The sequence below is a fragment of the Rhinatrema bivittatum genome, unplaced genomic scaffold (assembly GCF_901001135.1).
Source record: "Rhinatrema bivittatum unplaced genomic scaffold, aRhiBiv1.1, whole genome shotgun sequence".
NCBI classification, from domain to species: domain Eukaryota; kingdom Metazoa; phylum Chordata; class Amphibia; order Gymnophiona; family Rhinatrematidae; genus Rhinatrema; species Rhinatrema bivittatum.
This window is the reverse complement of record NW_021821172.1, coordinates 16,380-31,043: the sequence shown is the minus strand read 5'-3', so window position 1 is coordinate 31,043 and position 14,664 is coordinate 16,380. Positions and strand designations below refer to the sequence as shown.

Genomic DNA, 14,664 nt, shown 5'->3' with positions numbered 1-14,664 from the left:
AGACAGGCCACAGCATTCTTAGAAGAGTTACAGAGTAACATTTGTAATCAGCAATGTCAGATCTCTTTGAAATAAATAAATAGCATATTTATGCCTGGCTTAGAAGAGCTATCTCATGACTCAAAGATCACACGCCCGTAAGATTTACATGTAAGGGCATAGGCAGTGTGGGAAGAAGTGAGGTGAAAATCACTTACACATATTACCGCAGCAAAACACTGCTGTTTAAACTTCCTTTGTGATGGCAAAAGTCAGGGAAGTCCCTGTTAAAAAAAAAAAGGGTTCTCAATGTGAGCTTGAGCTGCGATATCCATTAGCATGAGTTAATATCACGTTTTCACAATCATTTCCACCGTGGAGCTGGATTAGGAAGCTCAGGCATCTGCTCTGCTTGTATCATTTTCTATTTCCACGTATGTGCTGCACTCACAGGCTGGTGCATCATTTCTCTGAGTCTTCTCAGAATATTTTACTCACTTTCCAGCCCTGGTCAGACTGGGCTGGGCCCTGAACTGGATGACAAAAATGAAGCAGCATTTCCATTTCCTCACTGCTACAGCATTTGGGTGTGGTTTATTACAATAACTCTATCTGTGGTTTCCCTAGGCAACAAGATGGAGGTTTTCAGAGGAAATGGGAGCATCTAGATGACAGGGTCGCTTGAAATCCACATGTACGGCTCTGAAACGAGCTGGATGCAGACCCTGACTAAACTGTATATGTGCTGTTGTGCACAAACGTTTAGGCATCCTTGGTCAAACTGTAAAAGGTGAATTTTAAAAGCCCCACATGTGCCAAAAGCACAAGATACATGAATATGTTGGGCTGGAAAGCTGCCCAGATACACGCATATCTCTGGCTATACATACAAACACGTTTTTGCAAAAAAGAGGTGGGGCATGCGCATTCCTGGATCTCGCATTGAAATCAGCGCATAAATACTTACGTGCAGAAGTGCGTGCCAGGGTCCCCCGCCGCATCAGCCATGGGCGGCGTGTAAGGAATAGCATGAAAGGTTCTAGGCAGGTCAAGGCTAACAGGGGGAGAAGGGAGGCTATTGAACCTGGGGGGTTTGGAAGTCCTATCTCTTAACTGGACAAACTGGGAACGAGCTGGGAAAATGGCCAATGGCATCAGCGCATGTGGCTTTTAAAATCCCCCCACTTAAGCGGTACAAGTGGCATTTGCACGCATAGGCACGTGACCGCTTAAATTTGCGAGCACATGTGCATGTGGTCAGCTGCGTCCCTGGGTGCAAGCTGGCAAGTGCACGCACGTGTGTGCCCGCGTGTCTGTTTAAACGTTATCATCTAAGTGAACAGAAGCTGGCATGACATCTTTCTGCAATTATTTGTGCAAAATTACTATTTGGTGATTTTAACGGATTCAAAATAATAAAACAGTGAATATAAGAACATAAGAGTTGCCACACTGGGTCAGACCAAGGGTCCACCAAGCCCAGCATCCTGTTTCCAGCAGTGGCCAATCCAAGTCCCAAGTACCTCACAAGTACCCAAAAATTAAATAGATCCTATGCTACTAATGCAGGTAATAGCAGGGGCTATTCCCTATGGGGGGGGGTCTATTTTTGAAAATGCGCACAAGCATCCACCTGTGCGTGGCTCCCGGCGGTTGTTTTATAACATGTGCGTGCCGGATTTTAATGTCTGCTTGTGCATGTGCAGGCAGGTGGTCACTCCTGCGCGCAGCAGGGGGGGAGGCTTAAAAAATACGCGTGGCGACGGGAGTGGGGTTTTCCCAGTTTGCTTGAATTAAGGAGCAAGCAGACTGGGATGGAACTTCCCTATCCCCCTCACTACCCTTCCTACCTTTTCCCCTCTCCTCCCTGACCCCTAAACCCTACCTAGCTAGCCTAAATTTATTTTATAACTTCCTGCTCCTTCCGAGCAGCAATAACTTCGGTGCACTGGCCGGCTGCCAGCAAGCACTTCCCCAGGACAGGGTCTAATGGCCACTTTCCTGGTCGGCCTTCGCCCCACCCTTTTTTGATGGCTCAGCACTTCTGCACATACTGGGATGTATGTGCGTGGCCGAGCTGTTTCTAAAATTTGCTGGGCATGCGTGTATCCCCCAGATTTACACACAAGGGCTTTTTAAAATTTGGGTTTTAGTCGACTTGATTAATAGCAGTTTATGGACTTCTCCTCCAGAACTTATCCAAACCTTTTTTAAACCCGGTTACACTAACTGCTCTAACCACATCCTCTGGCGGCAAATTCCAGAGTTTAACTGTGCGTTGAGTGAAAAAGAATTTTCTATGCTTTGTTTTAAATGTGCTACTGTACTTGTTAATTTCATGGAGTGTCCTCTAGTCCTATTATCTGAAAGAGTAAACAACAGATTCACATTTTCCTGTTCTAGTCTTCTCATGACTTTATAGACCTCTATCATATCCCCCTCAGTCGTCTCTTCTCAAAGCTGAACAGCCCTAACTTCTTTTTGCCTTTCCTCATAGGGGAGTTGTTCCATCCCCTTTATCATTTTGGTCACCTTTCTCTATAGCTTCTCCAGTGCAACTATATCTATTTTGAGATGCAGCAACCAGAATTGTACACAGTACTCATGGTGCAAAAAGTAGAAATGAATGAACTGAAAGGGCATCCATGCTTTTGCACAGGCCATATTCACTGTTTGATGTTCTCTATATCACTGAAATATAATTACTTCATACAGGGAATGTTTTACTAAACCAGTTATGCCTGCCAATTTATTTAATATTTTTGAAGCCCCATTTGTTTAAACATGGAAGGTCTTCTCATTGCTGTCCAGAAGCTTTATCTATGTCCCAACTAGATATTGAGCTAGATCATCAATAAAATAAATAAATAAATAAATAAATAAATGATGAGTTCTTTCTTTCCACCAAATAAAGGGGAATCTGTTTGTGTTACTGCCCCCACCCAGTATTCTTTAAGCTAATTACTCTCCACTCATTGAGGCCCTGATTGCATCTCTAATTGACCTGAGTAGCCTTATAATCTTTGGTGATTTCAGTCTTCATGTCAATGAAATACCACTTTTAGCCCATATGAATTTTTTGAAGGTGATGTCTGCTCTTGGCTGGAAGAAGCTGATTCACAAGCCCAAACATAGGCATAGGCATATACTGGGTCTGCTTTTTTTTCTGAGCGAATGCCTTCTTAAGAACTTAAGACTTGCCATACTGGGTCAGACCAAAGATCTATGAAGCCCAGCATCCTGTGTCCAGAATGCAGCTGTTGGTTTATGGCTGGATACATTACAGCAAGCTGTTGACCTGGCCCCAATTAAGAATGAGAATGTAGTGCTACATAGACCTAATAGAGCCCCCTTAGGCTTTCTTCTGAGCTGAAAGGCACAAAGTGCAGCCTGGGACATTGTGAGCACCCTTGGTGTAAGTCCCTTTCTTGCTCCAATCTGTCCTCTTTACACTCAGGCAGTGGAAGGATAAGGTAATGGTTGTTGATGCCAAGAAGGGATTTGTTATAAAGAAGATCCAGCTGGCCTGTAATAGTCCCCAGGAATTCTTATTGGACATGACTGACACACCAAGCGATAGAAACCCGATGGTATTCATGAGGTTTTATTTGGTTCCTCACATTGTGAAAAATTAGCTTTTTTTTCACAATAAAATTGGAGATACAATGTTACTCTTGTACTCAGCGATGAGTACAAATTGCAGGAATTTTCATATGGCTTTGTCTATGAATTCTTCTACCTGCCCGCTCAATCCATGAGGCACAGGGATGTTAAAGGCATTGCAAGATGACATGAGTGGCCCTTTGACTACTTTAGTCAATGCATGGCTCGCAGAAGGCCACTCGCCATCTTCACTCAGTATGGCTGATTTAAAACAGAACAACAGTACGAGACCGAGCGAATCCAGCAACTTCTATCCCACTTCCTACCTAGGGCATAAGCCGACTGCACCCAAACCCCCAGCCAGCACAGGGGCAAGGCCTGCGGGCGCCTGGCACTGCGATGAGCTCACCTCCCCTGGCTCTGCCTGCCGGAAGTGGCTGTCCCCAGGGAGGCGGCGGCCGGCTCTCGGCACTGCAGTGGGAAAGGAGGCGGGGTCGGTAGCGCGTGACGCCGGCGGGCGCTTTTCCACATTAACTTTGAGCCCTCGGGAGCGGGAAGGAGCAGGGGCGGAGAGGGCGATCCCCGTGTTTGTGTGCAGGAGAAGCCCCCCCCCCCCCGCCGCCCCCATCTCTTTACTCGTCGCCCCGCCCTTCCTATCACGTGACGTAGCGGCGCGCGCCAGGGCCGGGCCGAGGTGCAGGGTGCCTGGAGGCTCGTGCTCCGCCTTCACGTGCGTGACGTGAGGCAGCGGCGCGCGCTGCCGACCTCCTCTTCCTCCTGTGAGAGGGAGAAGGAAGCTGCGCTAGCAACCGTCGCGGGCGCCCTGTATTGTATCGCATTGTGTGCGCTCTGCTCCGTTTCCGTTCTCGCGGCCGGGCGTGGTTCACCCGAGGGAGGCTATGGCGAGGAGAAGGAAGAGGACCGGAGAGCGCTGCCCGGCCGCCACCCTCTGCTGGCTGAGCTGCTGTTGCTGCTGCCTGCTGGCCGGCGAGGTCCGGGGTGAGTAGGAGGTGGGCCCCGAGGGCTGCAGTGCATGAATAACCGGTTAGGACCCCCCTCGCCTCCGACGTCTGGGGCAGGTGGGGGTGCATGCGCTTACAGTCACGGGACAGGGAGCCCAGAGTTTGTACCCGCATAGGCACCAAAGGAGGTGCAAGAGTCCCTCATCTGAACAGAGGTTAAAGCCACGGGCTCGTCCCACGGATTTGGGAGTGGGGTCAGCTCCGAAGCGCCCCCTTCGTTCGGGTCCGGATCGGACCATTTTTCCTCCTTCAGATGATTCTGAGCCTGGCTCTTTACCTATCCCGGACAAGTCCTTGCCGGAGGGGGATTTAAATGAAGACCCTGCTTGGAGTATTAGTTCCTCCTAGGTATTGGGAGAGGTTTTATAGTGAACGAGTTGGATGGGAAGAATGCCCTTTTTTCCATCGTGACACACCTAACAGATGATGCTCACCTGGGTCACATTGCACACTACATTTAACAGCTATATAAAAAAAAAACCCCTGCTATGTTTTTAAAAATTATGCAGAAGAAAGGTAACAGACAATTTCAGACACTGCTTATAAAATATCATTATTATTATTATTAAGTGCTTTTTCACAAAAAATAATCTTTGCTTAAGGAAGGGAATGGTTAATAGAACGGAAAATGTCATAATGCCTCTGTATCGCTCCATGGTGAGACCGCACCTTGAATACTGTGTACAATTCTGGTTGCCGCATCTAAAAAAAGATATAATTGCGATGGAGAAGGTACAGAGAAGGGCAACCAAAATGATAAAGGGGATGGAACAGCTCCCCTATGAGGAAAGACTAAAGAGGTTAGGACTTTTCAGCTTGGAGAAGAGACGGCTGAGGGGGGATATGATAGAGGTCTTTAAGATAATGATCTTGTATGAGTTGGTTATTTACTCTTTTGGATAATAGAAGGACTAGGGGGCACTCCATGAAGTTAGCAAGTAGCAGATTTAAGACTAATTGGAGAAAATTCTTTTTCACTCAACGCACAATTAAGCTCTGGAATTTGTTGCCAGAGGATGTGGTTAGTGCAGTTAGTGTAGCTGGGTTTAAAAAAGGTTTGGATAAGTTCTTGGAGGAGAAGTCCATTAATGGCTATTAATCAAGTTTACTTAGGGAATAGCCACTGCTATTAATTGCATCAGTAGCATGGGTTCTTCTTAGTGTTTGGGTAATTGCCAGGTTCTTGTGGCCTGGATTGGCCTCTGTTGGAAACAGGATGCTGGGCTTGATGGACCCTTAGTCTGACCCAGCATGGCAATTTCTTATGTTCTTATGCATCAGTGAGAAATCTGGGATTGAAATGCATATGCAGTGCACAGTTTTTCGATACAGACAAACTCTCATGCATTTCACTGTCAACTTCAGAAAGTTCTGACCTTCTGGAGTTTAAACAGAATTAGGGAATTTCCCCTTTCAACTCAGCATGCAAAAAATATATATTCAAATTCTGCTATCCCCTCGATGATAATAGTACTTCAGAATCACTTCCCTGCCAAGCACTTTGTGAAATACATGAAAATCTGCTAAATAGACATTTAGAAATGATACAGCATAGCAGCCCTACCATAAGAGCACTAACACCCAGGACTGCAAATATGGAAGGCAATGCACTTGCTATTGGAAAAACACAGAAAGCCAGACTGCTCTAGATTCCTATACAGAATCTATTCTGTTTATTTATGAACTTTTAATATACCAACATTCGTAGAACACATCACACCGGTTTACAATTAACTCAAAGGACAATTACATTTATCGGAGGGGGGAGAAGAGCTGGGAACGTGAGGGACTAAGAGTAGAGAACTGAAACTAAGTAAAGAGGAGAAAGTGGAGAGGAACCAAAATAGCTATAGAAAGCTTACAATATTTACATCATTGGGAGAGAACATAAAGTAACTTGGCTAGTTACAGAATCCCTCACCTCTTACCTGATACAGAATAAAAGACCAGAAGTAAGCATACAGAGAAACAATGCAACTCCAAGAAGAGGGGGGAGGCAGGGCAGGATACACCATGCCTGCTACATTGCTGGTGGCAGGGATGGCCAGGGGTGAGGGAAAAGCAGCAGCAGGGAGCGGTGAAGAGGAATTTTAAGTACCAGCTCCTTTTCTGCACTCTTCTCAAGCAGCAAGCACATGTGGCTGTTACAGAAAGCGTAGGCTTGCTATGTCAAATTTTTGGTGACGCACTGGTTGAAAAGCACTGCCCTAATGGGCTTTGGGGGGTTTTGTAGTGGGGTGGGGGAAGGGTAGGAGGGGAACCCATGCACTCATGAGTATTGGGAGAAATTTTACAGTGGACTGGGTTGGAGGGGATGAATGCCCTCGTAGGCATTGTGAGAGATTTTGCAGTGGGCCGCAGAAGCATCCTTTTGCCCCTGTGTATAATACAAGTCAGCATGTCTATACTGTCTATACTGCAGCTGAGGAGGTGCTAAACTACCCCTAGTTCCAACTCCTCCATATGATTTTGATGAATTTTTTGGTTTGCTCTTGTTTTATTGTGTTGTTGTATTGTCATGGTTCTGTTGGTTTTGATGTGTGCTTTTTGGTTGGCCTGTTTTATGCTGCTTTTATGTAAGCTTTTCCATTTTTTTTGTTTATATTTACCCAATGCCCTCATTGGAGGGACAGTTTTAAAATAAAAAAATGTGAGAAATGCAGTTTATGAATGGGATGAGAAGAGGGTGTGTGATTATTATTGGAGGAGAAAGAGAATTTCCCCAAACTGTTGTCTAGCCTCATAGCTCTTTGCAAGCAGGTTTGGTGCTATGTCTGCTCCTTTAAGACCAAAGGTACTAAGCATTTTCCCACAGATGTAAAATGGGAAAAATCCCTTTAATATACCTAAGCAGCAGGGACGTTGACTAATCATAGTTATCATTGCCTCTTAAGGTGGTTTTCTAAAAGAGCGTGACCATAAAAAGGAGCATATCCTAAGCTAAAGCTTCTGTTCCCTGTGTTTTAAATTTAGCCATGTCCCCCATCCTGATCCTAAATCAGGGTACCTGGCTGACACTCAGAATTATAAACAGATATCCTGCTGCTTCATATCTGCAAATATTCTTTCTATGCATTTTTAGAAGCAGCATTGTAGAAGTACTAAGTCCATTTCTTAAAACCTGCTTTTAGTGAGAACTGGGTCCTGAGTCATTTAAAACTCTGCTTGTGATTGTATTTAATAACTGTGACTATCTTTGCTATTTTTCTTTTTCTGTAACTATGGGAATAGTGTAGTTTAGGAGTTAAAGCCCTCTCTGAGTGCCTGGTGACTGTTTCTCGGTTGGCGTGAGTTACAGGGTTTTCGTGAATCTTCCTGCTATGGTAACAGGTTTTCCCCACTAGGTGATTGCGGTATTCCCCCATCTATTACCAATGCCCTGCTGAAAGAAGAATATGCTGGCAGAGAGGCCTTTAGTGCTGGCTCTGTGGTGTCGTACGAGTGTGATCAAGCCACAGGGTATGGGAAAAAGCCTGGGATGTCGGACACTATTACTTGTCTTGATAACTCGACGTGGTCAGAAATCCCAACGTTTTGTGAACGTAAGAATTTAAACATTTTACTGGGCACCCTCGGCTTGCTGCTATAAAAGTGCGACTTCTTCAGTGCGTTCTCTATTACTTTATACATAAAGCAGTCAACTAATGTGAATGCTTTTAGCCTATACAGATGCCTAGAAATGATGGACTTATTCCTGTTTTTATAGAAATAGCTACCAAAACCCAATCTGAATGAAATTCTTTACAGATAAACATCTGTCCCATGTCTCTTCCACCCTAGCTAAAGGATTCGCATACAGAAAATCTTAATAGTCCATGATGCAAAGATATTTTTTATAATTTCTATTTATCAGCCCACATGGTCGAATCGAATTGATTTCCACCTTCCCTGCCTCCCAGTACCCGTACTCTAAAGTCCTATTCCTCTCTTCACCGCACACAACTCCCCGGCACTGACTGATTTTACGTCATGGGGGCCACTCCCTTACACACAGCCTCCTGCACATCAACCTCCGGCCCCTGATATAATTCTCCGGTCGCCCAATCAGATTCATTTGATGGGCCCTTCCCGTGGTAAAGCCCTATTGCCTAGGATCCTAGGGGGGCGCATCGATTTTGATATGTGGGTTGATAGAGCCAGTGTTACTATGACGAGAAATAGTCCTTTTATTTAAAAGCAGTTAATGAAATTTCAGATTTTAAAGTATAGTTTTGCATTGTGGACTGTTTTTTGAATGTGAGCCTTTTGGTTAGGATGGACAGATCGACCTTTCGCCAATGAAGATGATATTGAACTTATTTAAAATATTATAAGAGAGTGAATTTTTGAAACTGCTTCTTTAAATGTGGGTAAAGCAGTGTGATACAGCGACAGGAAAGCACATGCAGATTCTTTTATTACTGGAATTTAAATGTTTTGAAAACTACGTTCAGGCCGATGCAGTACTGTCCCGCGTTAAACGGGAGCTCAGGATTGCGAGCCCGCTCTCTCTAACGTGTGCCGCTCCACCTCTCCCAGGTGCCCAGTTTTAATATTTAAATGGGCTGCTGCGGTAAAAGGAGGCGCTAGGGGGACATTGTGCGTCCCTAGCGCCTCCTCTGCAGCGGGCGCCCAGGAGAGGTGGCTGTCGGCAGGTTAGGGAAACACCGCTAGTTAGTCTTAACCTGACTGCCTGCAACTTTTATTTTTTTTTTTTTTGCCTGTTCTCCTTTTTTTGGTTCCTGTGACTTAATATCGTCACAATATTAAGTTGGAGGAACAACAGAAGAGAGGTATTCTGACTGTTTTCTGTGCATCTTTGGGGCTTCTCGAGAATTAATGCCTGTTGTGGGGTGCACACTTTTTTTTTTTTGCGGGGGAGGGGGGTAAATAGGTAATAGGACTCGTCACATAAATTCATGTTGCTGAGGCTATCAGCTAGGCGCTGTTTTGGGCTTGCATGAGGGGTTTTGGACGCGTGTCTGAAGCATGTGACTAAGCATGTTTAAAGCTGTGCACTTGGCCGAGCGCACCGTATATTTCATCGGCCTGATCACAGCCGTGATATAGCTGCATAGGCTGACAGATTTCTAATTAAACTCTGCTCACTGACGCCTCCTTTTTTCTTGTTAGGTACTTGTAATTCTCCAACACGTTTTTTTTTTGCTGAACTTCAATCTGAATTTACGGCGATGAACCTATTTCCAGTCGGTACCACTGTGTCATATGACTGTCGTCCAGGTTACAGACTAACACGGGGAATGCCGACCAGTATTACGTGCCTTCAGAATTTAACCTGGTCAGTAATTGCTCCCTTCTGTGAAAGTAAGTATTTTTGGCTGTGTTTATTTATTGTATTCCATACAACACAGTGCTTAAAGGGACGTTCTCCTTGTAGCAAACTGAATATATGAAGGAAATCCTATATTAGTTGTGCTAAATGGGCATGACAGACAGACAAACATCAAAAAGGTTTTAGATGTTTTATTTCATCTCCCCTCTTTTCTCTCGAGCTATTGTAAGTTTGTCTGTTCTTAGTAACATAACTTTGTAAGCTTTTTAAATGTTTTTATTTATGTCAATTTTCAAAATATACATTACAGAACAAAACTCTCAAAGAATGGAGTATGCTGTGGTATAAGTTAAAATATAACCTATGGTATAAAAAGTATACTCCTAAATGGCTACACAATTTAATTTAAGCACATTGAAAAGGGGAATCGAGAATGGTTTAAACCAGGAAGAAAAATATCACAATACACAGCAACACATACAAGCCAAAAAGAAAAAAAGCCAACCATTAAATAAGTGAGACTAGATCCACTCGTGTGCTGAGAAAATAAACCAGGAAGAAAAATATCACAATACACAGCAACACATACAAGCCAAAAAAGAAAAAAAAGCCAACCATTAAATAAGTGAGACTAGATCCACTCGTGTGCTGAGAAAATGTACTCTATTTGCTATAAAAATACATCACATCATTTGCTAATGTAAGATAGGGAGGCTTTAACATGCATCTCTTGCCTTAAATTAAGGCAGGACTTTCTGCTTAGTGCTGTGAGCTACATCTGGATAAGTGGACACCTGTTTTTGGCAGGTAGTTTCTCCTATCTCCTCCGTTTCAGCCTGAACCTGTGCTGAGGTTCTGGTGCCCTGGATTCCCACTGTTCTTACACTTGTCACTGCAGCAGTTTGTTTTTAGGCACCTGGAAGCAGATCACATTCAGGTACTGTAGACATTTCCTTATCTCCAGAGGGCTCACGATCTCTAAGTTGGTACTTGAGGCAGTGGGGGGGGTGAAGCAATGGTTCTGAGGCCAGGAGATATGCACCAGAGCACTGATCACAGGATCTAAATCCAGCCAGCAGGTGCTGTCCATAACAATCACCAGGACCCCCCCTCCCCCGCAACTTACCCGTGGTGCAGAAGACCCGACTCCTGGATAGCACAGGAGACTTTGTACATGGCACTGCACAGCACTACCCCTGGGTCATGGGGCTGGCCCTATTAATCCTAAACTTGTGTTCAAGAAAATATCCCATTTCTGCAACCCCCCCCCCCCCCCCCCACACACACACAAACTTTAAGATCTGTTTTCTTGACTAACTTCAACATGAATGTGACCCATAAAATGAGCTTCCCTGTCGCCAAGTCCCTCGTTGGTTCTGGGGCAGGACTTCCAAAAATTTGGAAATCCAGGCCTTGCGATGTTTTCACACCAAACATGGGCAGCAGATAATACCAATCGAATAACAAAGGCAGGGTCTCATCGGATGTCAGCAAAGCTTCCTGAAGATATTGCTTAAACAGCTCTACTGAGTGACTCTTACCCCATAGAACATTTTTATACAATGTAAGTTCTGCCTTGGAAATATTCTCCGTTTTTCTGTGGAGAAAATAATTCTTTTATAATAGATATTGCTCTTTCTACTACAAATGTACGTTGACCTTTAAGATTCTGGAGTTAAGCTGTTACAGTGAGTGAAATCTTCCATGGATCACGGTAACAAGATATCTACACTCTACCAGGACTGAGAATAGTGCCTTCCGTCTTTAAAATCCCAGACCAAGCTTCGTAGAGCCTACTTGCTTTAAGCACAGGCAGAATGTTTTTTTAAATTCAGGAAGTCTTCAAAGCAGTCTGAAGCAAATCCAAACACTTTTCCTGAAGTGAATCAGCTGACAGAGCCCCCAGATTGTTGATATCCCCTTCCCCCTCCATTGAACCACTGACTTCTGTGTCTCCGGGCAACTCCAAAAAAACCCCCCAAAACAAACAGTTGGCAAAGTTGCTTCTTCGGCTGAAGGAGGTGGTGAAGCAGAAACGGCTCTGGAGAAAGGAGTTGACTTCCAGAGGCAGGACCGCCAGCTCTGTTCCACAGGGAAGGAAGGTCCAAGGCTTCACATGAAGATCCTAGGTCTGCTCCAGACAGGAGCAGCAGCAGCACTGTCCTGTACAGTGATTTTAAATATAAAATGAATGTTTGATTAGTCACTTTTCTTAGTCAACACACTGGTATGAATACAGAACAATATCTTTTGCATAATAATGCAACATTTCTCATTGTTATACAGAAGGGGTGTTCAACTCAGTCATCAAGAGCTGCAGACAGGTTCCACATTGAAGAGGCATGCACTGTATGGAAATACACTATGTATATTCATTGTGGATATCCTGAAAACCAGGCCTATTTGTGGCTCTTGAGGACTATAGGTTTATATCCCTGCTACCTGTTGCCCCCAGTAGTCATTCTTGAAAGAAGAAGAATACCTCAACCAGTTCCCTGCTTTCAATATCTCTTTTTCCTATCAAATATAAAATGTGTACATAAGCTAGGATTTCTGAACAAGTGGACCTGTCTTGTAGTATCCCTTGTGCACCTTATTCTTGATATTTTAGATAAGTCTTCCATACTTTATTATCCTTTGGAGTGTTTTCATCTGTAGCTGAAGTTAGCTTCTCCAGCATGCAAATATGCCGTATCTTTCTGTACTACCATTCTGTTCTGCGCTGACCTTCACACCATGCTGCTGTCAACAGAAATGTGATTAAATTAGGCCTTCGTCTATACTGTTCCCTGACGGGGACTCCCAATAGAGAAATCTTAGGATCCCAGTGTAAGGCAGTTTTTATGATATTGTGTAGCGCTGTTTATGTTTGTGTCCAGTACCATTTTGTGTTAGAACGCTCCCGTCAAATATTATCCCCCCAGTCTCCGCATTCATGCAATAAGACATTTTATTAAACGTTAACTTTATTTTTCTTGTGTCTCCCTTTTCCTTTTTTTACTCCAGCCTGCTTCTTCCCTTCCATAGGTTCCATGTTTTATTGTACTGCCCCCAACTCCTTCAGTCCTCCTCCATCCTGTTTCTTCTGCTGCCTCTCCACCCCAGCAGACGCCGGTCTCTCTCCTCTGTCCCTCACTCCTTCCTAGACAAGGCTGCCGTCCTGCTCCTCACCCCACCCTCACGGACGCTGCTGCCTTCTCCCCTGGAGGGGAAGATGGAGGCTGAGACAAAGTCCTTCGGGGGGTGGCAAAGATGATCAGTAACATTTTTTTTTTTTGGGGGGGGAGGGGTGGAGGGAGTTGCCTGTGATTCTGTGACAAAAGACGAGTTATGTGGCGCTGATTGAAGAATCACAGGAATTTGGGGGGCTGTATATACAGTTTACTTGTTGAGCATCATGGAGTTAATGGTAAAACCTGGAAATTGAGTGTCCAGGTTTCAGTTCTGGCCTTAAAGCACTTGCACTACCAGTTTCCAAGTCTATATACAGAATCTCATACTTTGTCCTGCTTTACCTTTCAAAATGACTTCACATCAGGTGTTTTCCTTTCTAGGGAGATCATGTGGCAGTCCAGGGGAGCTACTCAATGGCGGCGTTGACTTGGATGATAACCTGTTTGGTTCAACAGCAAAGTTTTATTGTAATCCAGGGTGAGTTAAGTTGTATTTTGACATTTGTGACATTCTTTTAATGCTGTTTCATTTATGAATTAGGAATTGTGCTGTTCTACTTTAAAAGAGCCCCTTTAACACATCCATGGTATGCCTTTCATAAAATATAGTTAAATTATCATCTTGGGAAGTTAATGAACAATTTACCAATGCAAGCTTTCTCTTGCGCGAGTCCGACTAATTCTGTAAACAATAGTAGTAAAAAGGAACCCCCAATATAAGATTAGAAATAATTCTGATAACTTGCTGTTCCTTTAACCTTCTAACACTTAAAACAGATTCATATTTTTGGCTGTCATTGTGGTGGTGTTTCCCTAAAAAGGGAAGTCCATGTTTGTGATCCTGTATCTTGAGATGCAAAAGCATCAGAAAATATTTGGAATTTTTAATGTAACTGTTTGCAGTGTAAATATAGGTAGAGGATAAACACATTGATTTTTTTTTTTGCTATTTTGTGTTAGTTGAAAGTAGAAATTAGAGATATTTTGCTGTTTTGTGCAGGTATCAAATAGTTGGAAGGTCTACAAGACAGTGTCTAAGCTCAGGTTCCTGGAGCAATGTTGTTCCCACGTGTGACCGTAAGTGCATAAATGTAACCGTTCTTTGTGGTAAGAAAATTGATTTAGAAACAAAAAGTTGTCACACACATTGCAAACATGAATAATCTTTTAATGCCATAAAACTGGTGGAAGTGCACAATAGGCCTTACTTTGCTTTATAGTCAGAGAATAAAGAGTTTCCTATCAAGCAGTAGTATGAGCAGCATACATTTATTTTTATAGCACTACTGGCAGGAAGCAATGGTAATACGTATTCAGGTACAAGTCCCTGCCAAAAGATCTTATAATCTAAGAAGCAGAGGGAGATGGCGAATGCCCCTAGGAAAAGTGTGATTTGAACCTGGCTTCCCTGCTTCTCTGCCCATTGCTCGTACTAGAACTGCCTTCTTCACGGAGATACACAAAGCCCATTTCTGATAAAGAAATTCTTAGATATTCCTAAGAGCTGCAAAGTCAAGTGGTTCTGACATCAAAGTGAGCTAAATAACAAACTTGTCTCCTCTATTTGAGCTCTGTAATTGATTTAGCTTGACAGTCACTTGCAGAGGGTTAAAAG

The 14,664-nt window shown here is 43.8% G+C and overlaps 1 protein-coding gene across 1 annotated transcript in view; it reads left to right on the top strand.

Moving 5' to 3' along the window:
- LOC115082502 (C4b-binding protein alpha chain-like) overlaps positions 1-14,664 on the top strand; it is a gene marked incomplete at its 3' end in the record, with an annotated part of 80,987 nt that overhangs the window by 62,472 nt on the left and 3,851 nt on the right. The window contains exons 10-14 of the mRNA XM_029586731.1: positions 4,252-4,581; positions 7,935-8,146; positions 9,717-9,908; positions 13,431-13,527; positions 14,050-14,126. Of these exons, the coding sequence (XP_029442591.1) occupies positions 4,252-4,581; positions 7,935-8,146; positions 9,717-9,908; positions 13,431-13,527; positions 14,050-14,126 (908 nt within the window). The remainder of the gene's footprint in view (positions 1-4,251; positions 4,582-7,934; positions 8,147-9,716; positions 9,909-13,430; positions 13,528-14,049; positions 14,127-14,664) is intronic.